General features: G+C 51.9%; 6 protein-coding genes across 6 annotated transcripts; 4 read left to right on the top strand and 2 right to left on the bottom strand.

The window, feature by feature from the left end:
- Positions 1-654: 654 nt before the first annotated feature.
- On the bottom strand, positions 655-1,990 carry PENARI_c028G06432 (agmatinase; the record flags this gene model as incomplete). Its single annotated transcript, XM_022636204.1, has 2 exons — positions 655-1,634; positions 1,738-1,990. The coding sequence occupies 2 exons, from the start codon at positions 1,988-1,990 to the stop codon at positions 655-657; spliced, it is 1,233 nt and encodes a 410-aa protein (XP_022483942.1).
- A 210-nt stretch (positions 1,991-2,200) lies between these two features.
- On the top strand, positions 2,201-4,159 carry PENARI_c028G10908 (putative beta-ketoacyl synthase (Cem1); the record flags this gene model as incomplete). Its single annotated transcript, XM_022636243.1, has 7 exons — positions 2,201-2,252; positions 2,654-2,820; positions 2,876-2,983; positions 3,041-3,112; positions 3,162-3,515; positions 3,571-3,939; positions 3,998-4,159. 7 exons carry the CDS (start codon positions 2,201-2,203, stop codon positions 4,157-4,159), a joined length of 1,284 nt encoding a protein of 427 aa, XP_022483917.1.
- A 367-nt stretch (positions 4,160-4,526) lies between these two features.
- Positions 4,527-5,889, top strand: PENARI_c028G00747 (deubiquitination module subunit SGF73; the record flags this gene model as incomplete). Its single annotated transcript, XM_022636156.1, has 4 exons — positions 4,527-4,554; positions 4,667-4,780; positions 4,835-5,467; positions 5,528-5,889. The coding sequence occupies 4 exons, from the start codon at positions 4,527-4,529 to the stop codon at positions 5,887-5,889; spliced, it is 1,137 nt and encodes a 378-aa protein (XP_022483922.1).
- Positions 5,890-6,605: 716 nt separating this feature from the next.
- On the top strand, positions 6,606-7,838 carry PENARI_c028G09106 (mRNA guanylyltransferase; the record flags this gene model as incomplete). The annotated part of the gene is made up of 1 exon (XM_022636227.1): positions 6,606-7,838. The coding sequence occupies one exon, from the start codon at positions 6,606-6,608 to the stop codon at positions 7,836-7,838; it is 1,233 nt and encodes a 410-aa protein (XP_022483951.1).
- Positions 7,839-8,292: 454 nt separating this feature from the next.
- On the top strand, positions 8,293-10,208 carry PENARI_c028G00534 (NuA4 histone acetyltransferase complex catalytic subunit ESA1; the record flags this gene model as incomplete). The annotated part of the gene is made up of 6 exons (XM_022636153.1): positions 8,293-8,375; positions 8,462-8,489; positions 8,596-8,660; positions 8,720-8,754; positions 8,814-9,988; positions 10,050-10,208. 6 exons carry the CDS (start codon positions 8,293-8,295, stop codon positions 10,206-10,208), a joined length of 1,545 nt encoding a protein of 514 aa, XP_022483927.1.
- A 1,848-nt stretch (positions 10,209-12,056) lies between these two features.
- On the bottom strand, positions 12,057-17,611 carry PENARI_c028G02769 (uncharacterized protein; the record flags this gene model as incomplete). The annotated part of the gene is made up of 10 exons (XM_022636177.1): positions 12,057-15,295; positions 15,353-15,523; positions 15,573-15,828; positions 15,880-16,151; positions 16,371-16,585; positions 16,638-16,671; positions 17,070-17,135; positions 17,189-17,342; positions 17,480-17,494; positions 17,564-17,611. 10 exons carry the CDS (start codon positions 17,609-17,611, stop codon positions 12,057-12,059), a joined length of 4,470 nt encoding a protein of 1,489 aa, XP_022483939.1.
- Positions 17,612-17,711: the final 100 nt, after the last annotated feature.

Below are 17,711 nucleotides of genomic sequence, written 5' to 3'. Positions count from 1 at the left end.
CAGCAATTTCGACCCCTTCCCTCCCCTTTTGTTCGCGTCGCTCCATTACACCCTATTACCCACTTCATGCTTTTACCTCTCTCATCGTCTCTCCGGCGTTGGACGTCAGGGCGTCGTGTTTCGGGCTGACGGTTTTCGTCTTTCCCCCAATGCCCATATCCCCCAGTTTTGCCTTTGCCTTTGATATTTCTACACATTCTATTTGCAACTGGAATCTGAATTTGATATTGATGTGCCTTGCCTAGCAGATTTGGCTTGCTCTGCGTATGTTTTCTACTTCTACTTATTTCCTGTCTATTGGCATGACTCTTGCGCTTTGATACAAGACTCTGCTTTTGTTCTCTTCTGCGTTGGACTTTTTGCAACATTATTCTGGATCTAGAAAGTCGGAGGCTGTAGACTCAATCAGACTGGTTCTTTGAAGTGATTCGTCGTAGATAATAGATTGATGGGACACCTGAAGAGGTAGTAAAGTAGATGTATCTCTTGAACAAGGGTAGTTAAGTTAATTGTAGGTTACTCTGCCATGTGCAGATCAAAGCATGGACCAGCTATCATTCATACTCTGGTCTACGAACACATTAACACATAGTATAGTCATCAATCTTCACTTCATTCATGTCATATCATCTATATACACCAAAGACAAACCACTCAAAGCTCATCCTTAGCAACCTTCTCAGCCTCAACACCCTCAAGCTGCTCCTTCCACCCATACCAACCCCCAAGCTCCTCATCAACACCAGCCTTAACAAGACTAGTAATAATTTCAAAAGCAACCTGCGCCGCCGCAAGAGCAGTAGTCTCCCCCTTATTATCATAAGCCGGCGAAACCTCCACAATATCCGCACCAACAACATTCAACTTCTCAAGCCCGCGCAGAATGCGAATAAACTCGCGCGTCGTCCAACCACCAGGCTCAGGCGTCCCCGTTCCAGGAGCAGTAGAAGGATCCAACACATCAATATCAACAGAGAGATAAACAGGCTGCTCCGCATCAATCCCAGTGCGCGCAATAATAGTCTCAACAACACCCATAGGACCCAGCTCATCGATATCATCCGCATGAATCCGAATAAAGCCCTGCTCAGGTCCCGGGTTCGTATAATCACCAGCATCAACACCAGTCAGCCGCGTCCGCAGACCCGCATGCGCACTTGTCGCATTGCAGATTAGGCCCTCGCGACTAGCCTTGTGGAAGAAGGACCCGTGGTTGAATTGAGTCTGTTCGCTCTGCCAGTAGGCACTATACCGCACGGGGTTCCAGGTATCGAGGTGCGCGTCGAAGTGCAGCACTGTGATGGGCTTCTGGTAGATCTGGTACAGGGCTCGGAGGGCGGGCAGGGCGACGCTGTGGTCGCCGCCGAGGGTTACGAGCTTGGGGTGTGTGGCTCCGATGCCTGTGTTGGCTTTGGGCGCTTTGTTGACGATCTTGCGAGAGCCTAGTTCTAGGAAGGCTTCGTACATTTGCCGTTCAGCGAGCCCGTTGTCGAAGGGTGTAATCGGGATGTCGCCGCAGTCGGTTATCTTTGCCCAGGACTTGTAGGGGTTTATTCCGGCCCGGGTGTTGTAGCTCGTTGCTGCCATTTGGCGGGCGCTGGCGGCGCGGATGGCGCGTGGGCCGAAGCGAGCGCCTGGAGGGGTTTGTTAGTTCATCTGGTTCGTTTTGTGGCTTCTCTTGCTTGGAGGGAAGTGGTGTAGTGTAGGTTGGTTGGGGTATGGGAGGTCATATCATACCAGGGCGGTAGCTAACAGCGGTATCAAACGGCGCACCGATAACAGCAATGTCATAGTGTTCATCCGGCTCGATGAGACACTTGACAGGCTTCAAGTGGGCGAAACTGGCAATTCCAGAGAACGACCATTCCTGATCCCATTTCTTGAGTAGTTCGGCCCGTTCGTGTTCTGGCACGACCTCGCCGTCATTGTGGTGCGAGCAGGCGGCCGCGGAGCTGGCTAGAGCCAGCGTGAGCAAGGTCTTCCAAGACATTGTAGTTGATTGAAGAGCAGAGAAGAAGAAGAAGCACCAAGCATTCAGCAGTATCTATATCTCTCCGAACTTCCTAGAGGAAGATAGCGCCACCCGATCGTGCAGACTTTCCTTTCTTGGCTGTGGCCCGCTTTTTCTTTTCCCTTGACACTTACACTGCAACTATACACAAGTGTTATTTAGCTATTCTAAATAGCTATTTACAATGCTATGCGGCGTGTCGTCGTAACAGGTCTTGGAGCGGTCACTCCGCTTGGTGTGGGTGAGTCGCGATCGTTTTCTTTGCAAATAGCTTCTGGAGCTTTGGAGCTCGCGCGCACGCCGTATGACTCGCGATGCATGCAATTTCTCCCCAATTTTCCAAGTCCCCATTCCTCTCAAATCCTTTTATCGCACATCATCCGACCCGCGCTTCGTTCGCCGGAGCTGCATGGCATCCCCGGACTCTCCCATGTCTTGAGTCCCCACTCCCCTCCGGAAGGGGAAAGTCTTGCCAATGGCGGACAGAAGCGCAGCGGCTTATTGTCCGCTTGTACATACTGCATGTGCGCATTTGTTGATCGTGCAAGGCTATGATTTGATTTGATTTGACATGTGCATGGAGCTCCGGAGTTTAGCTCCGAGTATGAATGAATTGCTGATATGGGCTGTGACGCGGTATAGGTATTCGGCGCTCCTGGAAGCGTTTGCTGGATGGACATTGTGGCATTGTGAATGTGAAAGAGCGTGATGAGCGTTTTGCTGAGCAGCCTTGTCAGGTTGCTGCTGTTGTGCCCAAGGGGAGTCGGGAGGATGGTGGGTGGACGGCTTCTGAGTGGTTGAGTCGGGCTGTATGTGATATTATTGTTGGGTTGCTTTCGTCTGTGATGCTGATGGTTCTTGCAGGATGAGCGGAAGATGGCTCAGTTTGCGCAATATGCTATGGCTGCTACTGAAGAGGCGCTTCAAGATGCTGACTGGAAGCCTGAGCCTTTTGAGCAGAGAGAGGCTACGGTATATTCTTCTGAGAAGTTATAAGCGCTTTGGTTGTGTACTGATTTTATATTATAGGGTGTTTGTCTGGGATCAGGTATTGGGAACTTTGACGAGATCTACAACACAGTTGTAGCTTATGAAAAAGGCGTCAGTTGATCACTGTTCGGAGGAAGACCATGGCTGACTCGTTGTATAGGGCTACAAAAAGGTCAATCCTTTATTTGTGCCGAAGCTCCTGATCAATCTTGGAGCTGGACACATCTCCATGAAATACAGATTCATGGGCCCGAATCATGCCGTGACAACAGCGTGCACAACCGGTGCACACTCCATCGGTGACGCTGCCCGATTCATTGCCTGCGGCGATGCCGATGTAATGGTTGCCGGAGGAGCCGAGTCCTGCATCCATCCATTAGCTATAGGCGGCTTTGCTCGCGCCAGAAGTCTAGCGACAGCTTTCAACGATACACCAGAGAAGGCATCCCGGCCATTCGATGCTGACCGCGGAGGCTTTGTGGTAGGCGAAGGCGCAGCGGTGATGATCCTCGAGGTATGTGCGATGCGAACACCGACTATACCCAGCTCTATACTAATATCTGATACAGGACCTAGAACACGCCCTTGCGAGAGGAGCACGGATCTACGCCGAACTTAAAGGATACGGCTGCTCCAGTGATGCGCACCACATGACTTCGCCTAAAGAAAACGGCGAAGGCGCATTCATGGCTATGAAGAAGGCGCTTAAGCAGGCACAGTTGCGTCCTGCCGCGGTTGACTATGTCAATGCACATGCTACCTCGACTATTGTTGGGGATGCTGCTGAGAATGCTGCTATCAAGTCCCTTTTGCTTGGCTCCGATGGCAAGGAGAAGGCTGCTGATGTGAATGTCAGTAGTACCAAGGGTGCGCTTGGTCATCTTCTTGGTGGTGCTGGTGCTATCGAGGCTTTAATTAGTGTGCTTGCGATTCATGAGGTTAGTGGTGCTTTCACATCCTGGGTTATTCGATAGAGATTTTGCTAACCAGAGACAGAATACTATGCCGCCTACTATCAACCTGGAACGTCTGGCCGACGGGTTTGATTGCAACTATGCGCCGAAGGACCCTCAGTCTAGACAGATTGATGTGGCTTTGACCAATAGCTTTGGATTTGGTGGAACTAACAGCAGTCTTTGCTTTGCAAAGTACTCTTAGTGGCTCTTTTCGGACTTGTATAACATTCGGTGTGGGTCTCTTCATTGTTTGACAGGAGGTACTCAGTGCCCAAATGGCCTATATCTGATAGATCATTGATGCGCTGTTGAAAGACAGTAGCAAATAGAATTTGAAATTTTTTTTTTTTACAATGGCTGTCCCTAATAATAGAACCTCAAACAATGAAGGGCTAATATTACTACAATATATGGCACGTGATCCATCCAAATGCGGAGCCCCAGCCCGACCTTGACTCCAGATGCTGGACAGTGTTCCTAGATAACCATTCCCAAGCCTTGTACAAAACGCTCGCTGTGAAAACCTGAGAGCGTTTTGTGTTTCGAGTTATTCTCAGTTTGCGCCCACCATGGCGACCAATGGCGACCCTGGTCGAGGTAAGTTGTACCGATTGTGACGAAGGCGCGCCAAACTTGAGCCGCTTTTGATAAAAAATCAATGCAACTGGAGTCGACAAAGATCTCCAACTGATAACATGCTGTTCGACAGGAACGGGAAGTCTGGTTGATGCGTCCGGTTACTCCTTCACGGACAAGGACACCAAACCCGGCAAGATCAAAGTGAAGAAGACGTCCAAGGCGTCAACTAAGAAAAAGGCAGATGGTACGGCTCCCCGACCCCGTGCCTCGGACACAACGGACTCTAACAACCTCTCAGATCTCAAAGACGGTCCTGTTGACACTTCTCCTACTTCATCCCCTCTCCCTAGCCTCGACGACAAGATCGTCTCCGTATTCCCAACCGGCAAACCGCGCCAGGAAGACCTGATCGAAACTGTCATTTGCAAGCACTGCAAGCGCCCCACTCTTAAGCAGACAGCGGCCGAGCATGTCCGCGGTTGTCTGAAAGCGAAGCAAGAAAAGGCGCGCAAGAAGAAGGAGGCACGCGACGCAGCAAATCGTGCAAAGGCCGGCGACGACAAAGATGACGACCCTCTCGACAAGGCCGACGGAGAAAACTCAATGATGGGCCAGAAAAGTTCCAAGAAGAGCGCCGTCAAGAGCACCGAGGATAGGAAGGGCAAGAAGCGCAAGGCCGATGAGGACGACAAAGGGGAGCCCAAGAAAAAGAAGAAGAAGGACGAGCCCAAGCCGAAGACCGCCAAACCCAAGGGTCCTGTGGATGTCGAGAAACAATGTGGTGTTACTCTACCCAACGGCGCGCAGTGCGCTCGCTCCTTGACTTGCAAGAGTCATTCCATGGGTGCCAAGCGGTCTGTTCCTGGCCGTACCTTGCCTTATGATATGCTACTTCAGCAGTATCAGAAGAAAAATCAGGCTCGCCAGCAGAGTATGTGCTATCTTTTTGTTCTTTGCCCCGACGACAGATGACTGACCTATTCGAATCCAGAGGCCGCAATCGATGCCAATGCCCCCCTACAGGAAGATATTGAGAACAACGGCCCTATTGACTCGGACGAAGAGAGAGATTCTGTTATGGCTGCTATCGCTCGTTCTAAACCCCAGCCTTTGGTCCAACACCCCTTAATCACTACCAAATCGAAGTACCGATACGTTCGCATCAAGGAGCAGATGTCGCATGCAATGGGAGTTCGCGGCGGTGGTGGGCTTTTCTCCGCCGACGACAGCCAGCCTCTCTTTGGTGGCCTTCTTTTCCAGTCTGTCGCTGCTGATATGGACTCCTCGCCCTTGGTCCCTAATGCGGAGTCTGATGTCTCTGGTGCGCGCAAGACCCCAGTGACTGCTTCGTAATCCACCTGGCGCATTGGATGATGACTTACGACAACTCTCTTTTCGTTGCGCTTGGTTTTGAGTTCCCTTGGTGTACTGGATATTGGATGCTGGCGTTCACGAGCGCAGGGACTACTTACTAGCGTGATCACCTCCGTTCCTTTCTTGTCATCCTTCTTCTTCTTCGATTTCCCTGGATAGGCCATGGGCACAGGCTGGTTCTGTTTGGTTTGAAAGGTGACGACATGATACCCCGGCTGGCGCGATACATTTGAAGCTTGGAAAGTAGATTGCAATTGAATCCTTTCCACACTGGTCATTGGTCTTTGTTGTGACCATCGTAGTTTTTGACAATAGAACGACAAGAGAACTGCAGTAGTTGAAGCTATTCAGATTACGTTATTTGTGGCCTGAGTCATCAGGCCACCACTATTCCGCTCGCCGATCAGTCATTGTCTTTGAAACCTGGAGTCGTGACAATCGCAAGCCAGGCCATGGTCCTTTGAGATTCCTCTTTATTCGCTTTTCCCACAGCTTCCAGCTGAGGAACACCCAGTTTATCTCGTCGCCATTGCGGGCGAGCGCCCTCTGCAGCTATCACTCCACCTAGCTCTCCGAGTCTTATTGATCGCGACCTGACCCCCCTCTCACTCTTTGAGGGAATCATAAGCCTACTAGGCATCCTTGCCTAGTTACGTCCGATATTTACAGCCTCTCGTACCCCTCGACCCTTCACCATGAGCCACGCTGTTCCCGACCTAGATTCCATAGGAATCAAAGCCGAGCATGACCTGGCCGATCAATTCCGCCGCGAAGTCGCGACTCTCCTCGGGCGCAACAATCTCAACTTCCCCGGCGCACAACCAGTCAGCTTCTCGTCGAAACACCTGGAGGAATTGCAGCGCGAGGACTACTTCGTGTGCGAAAAGACAGACGGCATTCGCTGCCTGATGTACTTTGCGCGCGGGGATCCAGACTCCGACACGCCGGAGATTCACTACCTGATTGATCGCAAGAACGACTACCGCTTCGTACCGGGCCTGCATTTCCCGCTGCCGAACGACGACACTTTCCAGTCATACCACGTTGACACCCTAGTCGACGGCGAGCTCGTCAACGACACGTACGAAGATGGATCACGACAGCTGAAATACCTGGTCTTTGATTGTCTTGTGCTGGATGGGCAGAGTCTAATGCACCGGACTTTGGACAAGCGACTGGCGTACTTCAAGGAAAAGGTCCTCCGGCCATACAATGCCATGTACCGCAAGTTCCCAGAAGAGAAACAACACCGCGCGTTTGCTGTCGAGGACAAGTCTACGCAGTTCAGTTACGGTATTGAGATGATGTTCCGCGAGATCATTCCAAAGGTTAAGAAAATCCACGGCAACGACGGTCTCATTTTTACTTGCCGCAGTACTCCGTACCGCATTGGGACGGACGAGCATATTCTTAAGTGGAAGCCGCCAGCTGAGAATACCATTGATTTCCGTATGCGCCTTGAATTCCCGATGCTTGAGCCTGATACCGAGGATGAGTCTGAGGGTATCACTCAGCCCTACGTGGACTATGATGCTATCCCAATCTTCCATTTGTTTGTCATGCTCAACGCCGGCGAGTACCGTCATTTTGGAGAGATGTTCGTTGATACGAATGAATGGGAGGATCTCAAGGCTATGGGCGTTCCATTAGACAACACTATCGTTGAGTGTGCTAAGGATTCAGAAGGGCGGTGGCGCTTCCATCGTCTCCGTGACGACAAGAACGATGCCAATCACATATCTACTGTTGAGAAGGTTCTTGAAAGTATCGAGGACCGCGTCACAGAAGAAGATCTCATCCGTCTTGCGCCGGTTATCAAGACTGCCTGGAAAAAGCGCGCGAACAACATGGCTGCTGGAGATGCAGACAGGCAACGGAGAGCCCAGGCACCGAATCCAAACGGCGTCAAACGCAAGTTCGAAGAGTAACAAGAAAGAAACACACCACTGCGTCGATGCATGTCTTTGGCTTCTTTCTCGGGACTCTCTGCATATCTCTAATTTATCTGCAAGGCGCTTGGCGTTGGTTTGGACTGTTCTTTTATCGCTTCACATAAAAAGACCATGCCACGCATGGCACTATGGAATGGGAAAAGGGAAGCAGATCAAAAAACAAGGGACGGTGTTTCATTGCTTTCATGGTTTTTCATTATGTAGACAGACGAAAAAGTATCTGTACACCTCATATCATACCTGTAATTGCCATAGTCGCAGTTGATGATGCATTGTTCCCAAAAGCGGAACGGCTAAACTCGAACTCCGGATTCCTCCCTTTCCCGTAACAACCCATGAGCGCATCACCCAAGTGAGCACTTATCAACGCCATTTCATCAGTTTTCATCTCGGACATTGTTTCGTTCGGTCGTACTGCCAGTCTATCAAGATGGGCGTCCGAGATTCCCATGGGGAGGCGACGGGGACGCCCGACCCTGTCGAGAAGGGCTTCGCCACCCTCAATACTATCCGGTATGTCGCTTTTTATACATGAAAAAATTGTCCTCGGGGTGCCCATGGGTACTTTACTCGGTCGCAAGTGCTAACTGCTGTCATAGAATCGGTGTGAAGGCCATGGTGCAGAAGGTTGGTTTTGTCCCTGTGGCGCAGATTCTGGTGATCACATCACGTGATGGCTGGGGTCGCTGGACAATATGATTTGTCTAGCCCTAATACTGACTGACTTTGATAGGATGGAGAGCTGCGCAAAGCTGAGATTCTGTCAATCAGACAGCGGAAGGACGGCCCTTCTTTCTAGTATGTTTGGCAATTGTTTTCTCGTCTATGCTCCGAGTCAGTGCTGATATGGATCCCAGCGTACATTATGTTGATTTCAACAAGCGTCTTGATGGTAAGTCGTGCTGCAGCAGTGCACTCACTGTGTTTGTTTCGATCTAACATGTGTTCCAGAATGGGTTTCGTCTTCGCGTATTGATCTCACGCACGAGGTTGAATGGCCCCAGCCTGAAAAGGCTGACAAGAAGAAGACTGCTGCTGCCAACAAGGCGCCAAGCAAGAACACTAATAAACGTGCTCGTGCCGATAGTCGTGATGTCTCACAGACACCCGATGCATTGGGTGGTAAGAATGTGAACGTCGGAAAGGCGTCGCGGCCCTCAAAGGCTGGAGGGAAAGAGAACCTCGGTGTTGAGACACCCGGTGATTCGTCGCTATTCCCATCAGAGGCTGTGTCAACAGTCGGCACGCCGAAGACCACAGATCCAGAGGATTCAGAGATGCCAGATGCCTCGGCGGAAACCCTGTCACTCAAAGAAGACGAAGTCAAAACGGCGTCGGGAGAGGTAATTACCCGTGGCGAAGAGATCGAGCGTCTGCGCACAAGCGGTAGTATGACACAAAACCCGACGGAAATTCATCGCGTTCGAAACTTGACCCGACTCCAAATGGGCAAGTATGATGTCGAGCCGTGGTATTTCTCCCCATACCCGGATTCCTTCTCAGACGTGGATCTAGTCTACATCGACGAGTTCTGCCTCAGCTACTTCGACAACAAACGTGCCTTCGAGCGACATCGCGCCAAGTGCACCCTAGTCCACCCACCCGGAAACGAGATCTACCGCGATGACTACATCTCCTTCTTCGAGGTTGACGGCCGCCGCCAGCGAACCTGGTGCCGCAACCTCTGTCTCCTGAGTAAACTCTTCCTCGACCATAAGACCCTCTACTACGACGTCGATCCATTCCTCTTCTACTGCATGTGCACGCGCGACGAGACAGGCTGCCATCTCGTCGGTTACTTCTCCAAAGAGAAAGACTCTGCAGAAGGATACAACCTGGCGTGTATCATGACACTCCCCCAATACCAACGCCGCGGCTTCGGTCGTCTACTCATCTCTTTCAGCTACGAGCTCAGCAAGCGCGAAGGCAAGCTCGGCTCCCCCGAGAAACCACTCAGTGACCTGGGTCTCCTCGGTTATCGCCAGTACTGGCGTGAGACTCTAGTAGATTTACTCATCGAACCAAACCGGGAAACAATGAGCGAGAACGAGCTGGCTGTGCTTACATCCATGACCGAGAAGGATGTCCACGAAACATTGGTTGTGTTCAACATGCTCCGGTACCACGTAAGTTTGGAGTCCAGCTATACACGCTATATGTGGATGAAAATGCTAACTCGCTTTGCAGAAGGGTAACTGGGTCATCGTTCTAACCGACCACGTCGTCCAGGAACATAACAAGCGTCTCAAGAAGGAGGAGATTAAGGGCGCACGCAAGATCGACCCTTCTCGTCTCCAGTGGAAGCCTCCCGTCTTCACTGCTTCCAGTCGGACCTGGAACTGGTAAGGCGAGCTTCTACCTTCGTCTTGTTTGCCGTTACTTTGATCTCCTGGGAGTTGTTGTTTATCTGACTGGTTATCTAATGGGTTCTCGGGTTTGGGTTGCGGCGTTATAACGCCGGTATGACCATGCTGCAGACATGCGGTACAGCACTACGACGGTACTAGCATGTCTGGATAGATTCGGTTGTTTTGACATGGGATCTGGGTCCGGATGGGTGGGCGTACTTTGAGAGAACGGTGTTTATGGAGTCTTGTTTCTTCGGTTGATACCTATTTCTCTCCAGTTTTGTACATTATTCTACTTGTTACCTTCTACACATGCCTGAAAGATTATTGTGGATTCGCGGAAAAATCAACGACTTTGAATTCGCGTCTTTGTTTACCCTCCTCGCTTTCTAAAGCTAGTTTCCCCTTCTCGTCGACATTGTCTGAGCCTCGATTTAGGCCCAGGAGGATGTTGAGTGGGAGGGGAGGGAGATGAAGAAGGTAATTTCAAACGCGTTGAGGAACGCTTAATGTAAGAAGCCATCCCGCATAGGATCCAAGCCCTAACCCGGTCAAACCGAACGTAAACCGAACGTAAGGGCGATTTTCAAATTTGTGTGTAAGAACAATAGAAATCTCTATGTGCATTTCATTATGTCTATTGAGTCAATAAATACGAAGGGCTTGAGCCTACGGGATTACCTCAACCCGTCACAGCACGGTATAGGAGACCAGGAATCTCATACTAGGCCGAGAACGACACCGAAGATCCTGGTCTCGCATTGTATCATCCTCAGAAGTCGAGCAACCTCACGGTTCCTTGGCCAGCATGGTAATAGAGTCGGTCGTGTCCCATACAGCAGTCTTGTCCCCTCCTGTAGTCGCATCGAAAGCCAGTATCCCATCCATGCAAAGCAGGCATCTTGTTCCATTCCCGAAGAGCAAATCCAACAGCACCTAACCCATTGTTGATATTCCTCGGTTATTCGACTGCTCCTTTTGACTGGCTGTTACTAAGCCCTTGATGTTGTGATCTGCCTCCAAGCATGGCGACGAGGATATCAGTGTTTCGGTGAAAGGTATTCGTGTACGATGGACTGGAGGGCTTGAAGAACGTCAGGAGTTGATCAAGGCAGTGTCTAGTGCCAGCCAGCTGTTTCAAGTGGATTCCTTAATTTGCGAAACCTCCAGGTCGTATGAGACAGGGAACGTCCTAGCACTTCAGGACATTGGCATGGAGTTTCAACGTTATTTCGGAACAGAGAATGTTGCTTGGGGTTGGCAGACGTGTTGAGGAGAGAATCAACACCAGGTCTCTCGGCCTGAAGAATGGACAATACCTACAGAGCAACGAATCTAGCTTATTGCAATGCTACGAATTTGCACAACACGTGAAGTTTGCTTAATGATGAATTGATAGTGCTGGGAAAGTCACGTCAAGACTATTGAGCGACCGACTAGCTCGCAACAGAAATTGGGACCTGGAAAACTGCTTGTTCAAAAAGCAGACGCCTTCACAGCGAGTGGGGGTAACGTACACAGGACATCCGGAATAAGCAGCCCAGGCATCCACACATCGCGGAGAGGTGTGGAGATTCTAAAGGCTGGAGTCCTGAATAGAATTGGGGATGAGCATCGGGGATTGGGAAAGTACATAACACGGAAGAAACGTGAGGGTATGGAATGAAAAGCCGACTCTGAGCAAAAGCAAAGTGGGCAATCACTTGAAGTTGTTGCTGATTGTAAGACATTGAACTGGGCAAGACTGATCAAATCTTGCTGCACGGACATGACACAGCTCTCAAGAGGTGAAAAGAAGCACCGAAAATTCTCTGGGTCAAGCGTGCCATTGCAACGCTGAGTCCTCCTATTTGGGCTCAGGACTCCAAGCTCGGTACCGTGATCCAGATGGGCCTTGAGAAGAACCTTGAGCAGGGCCGGACTTCTTGGCACCGCCGCCAGCAGCATCTCGGGACTTGTTATTGGTCTTGCGAGGTTTGTTGTGGTTGGCGGAATTGCGGTGACGGGCAGGGGTTCCAGCCTTCCTAGGAAGCGAGAGTTGAGTAGGCGTGCCACCAGGAACACAAACGGTGACGCGAGTATTCCCATGCTGGTCGATGTCACTGGCTCCGACTTGAAAGGCCCGAATACTCTGAGCCTGTACCGGCTTTGTGTGCTTGTAACGGGGCTTCACTGGGGCCCATGCCATGGGGGGTGCCATAGGAGGCACACGAACAGCAGGCAGAGAGCCTGGCTCGCGGTCTTCAAACATTTCATCTTGCTCTTCAACCTGGCGGACAGCGAGGTCGCCATCTCCAGGCTGCAAATCGATAACAACCCGAGGCAAAGAGACAGCGGCTCCGGAAACGTGAACAGGGAGGGGCTCCTTGGAAGCAGAAGTAACAGCCAAGACACTCTTCCTGTCAGGCGGCGTGCTCTTGCCGAAGAGATCATCAAATTTGGCTTGCCACGAGACAGCATTCGAAGCGGAGGAAGCAGAGGGAGCAGCCTTTCGTGGTGGGGCTGCTGCCATGGAAGCGAACGAAGGAGGAGACGGGGCTGCGGCAGCGGTAGCTGGAGCGGCGACGGTAGCAGCAGCTGTAGCTGTAGCCTTAGGGGGCAGCTTTACAACAGGCTTGGGAGGCTTCGGGGTGGGCAAGTGGACAAGGGGTCGTTCCGAGTCTCCAAAGTAAACTGGGTGGCTAGACACTTCCTCCGGTGGAGGGGGAGAAGGGCTGCGCTCCTTCTCAGAAACTTGGCGCTTCTGCTGTTCGGTAGCGTGAGGGAAAAAGCGCGAGCTGCGAGTAGGCGCGGCACGTGCATTGGACTCAGTAGTGACAAGGCCATCCGCAGGAGTATCAAGCTCGGTCAGCGGGTTTGATGGTGCAGCAGTATCCTTGACATTGGAATGGGTTCTCTCAGTGGTCTTAATGACCTTGCGCGAGCCGTCCTCGTTAACTCGAACCTGATTCCAAGTTTCGTTGAGGATGATCGGCCTCGTGATTCCCTTCTCGCGCTTTTCCTTAAATTGAGCCATAAAGTTGCGGGCATTCTCGGCCTCTTGTTTAGCGGCAACCTCATGGAAATTGTTCCAAGCCTTCAAAGCTGCTGCGTGGTTCTGCTGCTGTGAGCTCGGGGGTCCGATAGGACGAGGGCGGCCAATAGGAGTCATCTTGTCAAGAGAGGGGTGTTTGGTCTCAGGCGATGGAAGAGTGGGAGCGTTTGGCTCTTGAGGGCCAGCGAAGTTCGGGGCGGGCATCGTTGCTTGGTCTAACCCGAGTTGACTGCGTAGAGGGACTTCGCGTGATGCAAAGCCCAAGGGTTGATCGAAAATACCGTTGCCGAGAGTGAGAGTGCGGTCACTTCCCAAAGGTTTCCATGGATTGTTGACAGAAGGAGGATTCACCCCAATGGTAGGGTTTGTAGACCAAGGTGAGTGAGAAACGTTCAGATTGGCACGCCACTGGGGACCGTGCTGCTCTTCAGGTTTCGTGTCAGCTTTGTTCTGAGCCGGGGACTGAGGCTCGGTTTGATCTTGAGCTCCAGGTGCAGAGGGAGGGTCACGCTTCTGTTGGTTGGGTGACGGGACGCGTCGGGGATGATGTTTCTCAGAAGTCCGATCACGATCATGCGAAGCCACAAGTTTCTTGACAGAATCTGGATGATGCACTTTCATCATACCATACTGCTTGGGTTCGCCGGATGGCTCAGGGACTGGGGGCTTCGGAGGAGAAGATATGGTGGGGGCAAGGTGATGAGGAAGTTGAGAGGGGGATGGTGGGGGAGGATGGTGAAGAGGAAGAGGTTGGTGGTGAGTGTGAGAATAAGAGTTGCGATTTTCCGGAATCTTCTTCTCTGGCGCAGGACCCATCGCTTCGAGTCGCTGTCTTATCCTCTCCTTTTTAGCCGCATCCTCCTTCTCCTCTTGCTCGATTCTGCGCTGCCGCGCCTCTAGACGCTTCTCCTTCATGATACGCTCTTGCATGGCAACAGCATCCTCCTGAGGTGCTTGAGGAACCGGTACCTGTGCCTCCACGGGAGAGTCACCTACATCAACAACTGAACGTGCTGTCCCGTTGGGCCCGTATGGGAGCATCTCATCTTTGCCGTGGGGCTGCTCCCGATCAATTAAGGCTGGATCTCCCATTCCATTCACCTGCGAGCCTCTTCGAGCATCGTTAAATCTCGGGGGTGCATCAGGTCGGCCAAAAGACATTCTACGACCATACCCTCCGCTTCCACCGCTCACATTTGACGATGTTCGACGACGACCCCAACCCGGACCATCCTGGTGGCTAGATCTGTGCGTTTGGAATGCAGCAGATGGCTCGGCGGGCCCGCCTGGGTGCTCATTCGCTCTCTGCAATACAGCAGGAGCTCGAGGATGCTGGTCAGGACGCCAAGATGGTCTCCGGGTGTCTGCCACTGGCTCGTACCGGCCAGATCGAGAATTGTAAAGCTCCCGAGGAGCACCTGACTGGGTATCTTTCCATGTGCGGTTGAAATCGTCCGCTGCAATCTCCTTTGGTGGCAATTGGCCGTGATATCCCTCGTCCCTTGGACCGTGAGAATGGCCCATAGGCACACGCGGCTGGTGGGGAGGAGCCTGCATCGGAGTACTGACTGGAGAAACTCTTTCGACGGGTGGTAAGGTGGCCCATGGCGACTTGGAGGGTGGTGCTGGGCTTGTGGAGCTCGATGGGGCTTTGTCATTTGGCCCCTTAGACGAAGCACTTGCAGTTCTTGCCTGACGTTCAGCATTTGCCCCCAATTTGAGAATGGTGGGGTTTGGCCCGATTGAGGTGGTTGGCTTCGGTGCAAACTTAGTAGGCTCTTTCGTGGCAGGCGGTTGTTCTGCAGATGGCAACTCCTTGGGCTCTGGCTGATTGGGAGCTGGTGGAGGGTCAGTGTGAGTAAGAGTGACCTTCGTTCCATCTGTCCACTCGATCGTCTCGGGGGCCCAATCATCTTCGTCGTCATCGATATCCGCCCATTTCGCTTCAGAGCTTACGGCGCCATCTTCTTGGATACGCGAAGTCATATGAATACCGTATTGCTGCTTCAACTCTTCGTCGGTCAAATGCTTCGGTGGAGGGGGCTGGACAGCTATACAGATATCAACGTCAGCTCAAGTGTCTCCCGCTCGGTCGAGAAAGAACATACGCCGATTTTTGTTCCAGACCTGGTTGGGATCAGGCCCCGATCCACCAGTATTGGCTCCGCCTGCTCCAGTCTTTGAAAACGAATCACGCATCCCGGCGGTAGTCTTTGCGACAAGTCGTGGTCGAGAGCTTGGCTGCGGGGTACCGAGTGGTGTAGTTGAAGCTGAGGGCACTAAACAGGTCAGTGATAGTCATGAGACAATCCTTGACAAAGAACATACCTTTCTCTGGTACCTTAGGAGGTGTTGGAGCTCCCGCAACTTTGGGTACTGAGAACTTGGCGAAGGAAACAGGCTTAAATGACCCTGGCTTTTTGACAGAGCCACTTCGCGCATGGTTTCTGCTATCCGTTCGACTCGCATCAGATTCTGAACCACCTTGTGACGCTGTATCATCGCCGCCATCCGATGCTGATGCAATTCCGTTTAGTTCAAGGACCCTTGTCGCAACAACTCCGGCGCCCTGTTTGCTATTATCCTGCGCCCAAGTCAGTAATCGCCTCGAGGTATTTCTAACAGCAAAGCTCACCGTCGCAGAGCCCACAGCATCTTTGTCGCTTCCAGTCCGTTCCCCTTGTGAATCAAGCATGTCGGTCGTCTCGTGGTTCTGCTGGTCACGCAAGCGTGAATTGTTTGATGTAGCGGTGTTCATTGCGATATGTTCGGTCTTCCCTGCGTCCCCTCCAGCAGATAGATTGTCGTTGGTGTTCGCAGGAACGTCGGAAGGCGAGGGCTCGCCGCCCGACAGGGTCTGATCTACCACATCGCGGCTGCTCTGCTCTGCCATAACAATACTCGAATCTATTCAAAGCAACAATTGCGATAAAATTAGCAAAGCGTTCTTGGCGATGAGAACATGGGTCCCGGGGGGCTTAAAAGGCAGCTGCCGATCGGCCATGCGGGTGTCCCAAGAAGACATACCTATCGTCAGATATCAAGGATCGCCACGGTTGCACTGCTAGCTCGACTGGTTGCACCCTGAAGAAGTGGGATTCTACAACCAGATATAAGTCGGCCAACAATCTTCGAGGGCTGATAGGGTAGCCGTGTCAAGTCGGTGGAGAGTACGGCGGAATCGGAAGGCGCGTGCGTTATGAGAATCCGCAGCGCAAGGAAGTCCCAGAGACGGGAGGAGGTCGAAGAGGGCGACTTTCTGGGTAAGGAGGGTTGATGGTACAAGAATAGGGAGGATGATACAAGATTCAAGTGTCAACTCGGGTTGAAGCTGAGGGTCGCTGTTTTCGGTTAGCGTGGCCCGGCCGAAAGTTATGAGGTGTATCTGCCCACACACCTTGCTTGACCTCGTCGGCCCTATTTGCGACTAATCGGAGGTTTGAATCGTTTGATATCGTTGCCTGCAGAAGGTGCGTAAGAGATAATACTTTCAGCATGAGGCTGCACCCCGTTTTAACGAAAAGTGAAGAAAGGGCCCGCCAGCTACGTTTCACCGGATTTAATACTCTACCTCTAGAACTACGACAGAACAAAGCGTTGTAAATCAAATATTGAAACACAGTGAGATTCTAAGGTTCTCGCTAAAACCAAGACATTCCCTTGCACTGAAACTGAGGATCCAGTATATACATCAGTCCTCCATGGGTTGGATCAAAGGGGAAAGCTTAGTGGGGGTGGTTCTTGTGGTGGCCTGTTGTGAAGAAAGTCAGATATAAGTCAGGACTCATAGATAGAGAGTATATATAGGCGAGTGGGAGAGCTTACGCAGGTGGAAGTAGTACTCCATGCTGTAACCCAGGATCAGGATACCACCAATGGCGTGGACAAGAGCTGTGCCGATCAGTATTTATGCGAATATCAAGTGACGCTTGGATAGTACGTACGGACACCGGAGGCGTTCTTGCCGCTGAAGTAGCGGGCCTGGTAGCGGCCGATGAGACCGGTGGGCTTGGCGGTAGGGGCAGGGCCACGAGGAAGGCCAGCGTAGAAGTTCACAACGCGCTCCATGCGGGCGGCATCCTGGGCGGCACCGATAGCCTTAAAAATGTCAGTTATGAAGGCGGGAAAAGATTGGGATTGAACGATGTCGATGGCTCGCACGAAAACGACTTCGGGGCGGGACGGGTGCGGACGGGGTGCGCAAAGTCAACGATGACAGCGGATGGGTAACTCACGTTGGGGGAGGCGACCTAGAATAACAATTAGCATCATTTGCCGAGGTGTATGGCCCAAATAGTCATCAATGAGGGTGTCCTTACCTTGGGGGGGATCAAGGTCGAGAGACCTCGGCGGGCGATGTAGCTCATCTTGTCCGGGCTGAAGGGTGTCAGAAATTGGTCGCACAGAATAAAGGAACTCTCAGTGAGTATTCGGAAGGCGGAAAGTCGTGGACTTACATTGATTTGC

The sequence above is a fragment of the Penicillium arizonense genome (genome assembly GCF_001773325.1).
Source record: "Penicillium arizonense strain CBS 141311 chromosome Unknown PENARI_contig028, whole genome shotgun sequence".
In the NCBI taxonomy this organism is placed as follows: domain Eukaryota; kingdom Fungi; phylum Ascomycota; class Eurotiomycetes; order Eurotiales; family Aspergillaceae; genus Penicillium; species Penicillium arizonense.
Note: the sequence above shows the minus strand (reverse complement) of the source record. Positions and strands in the feature narration are given on the sequence as shown.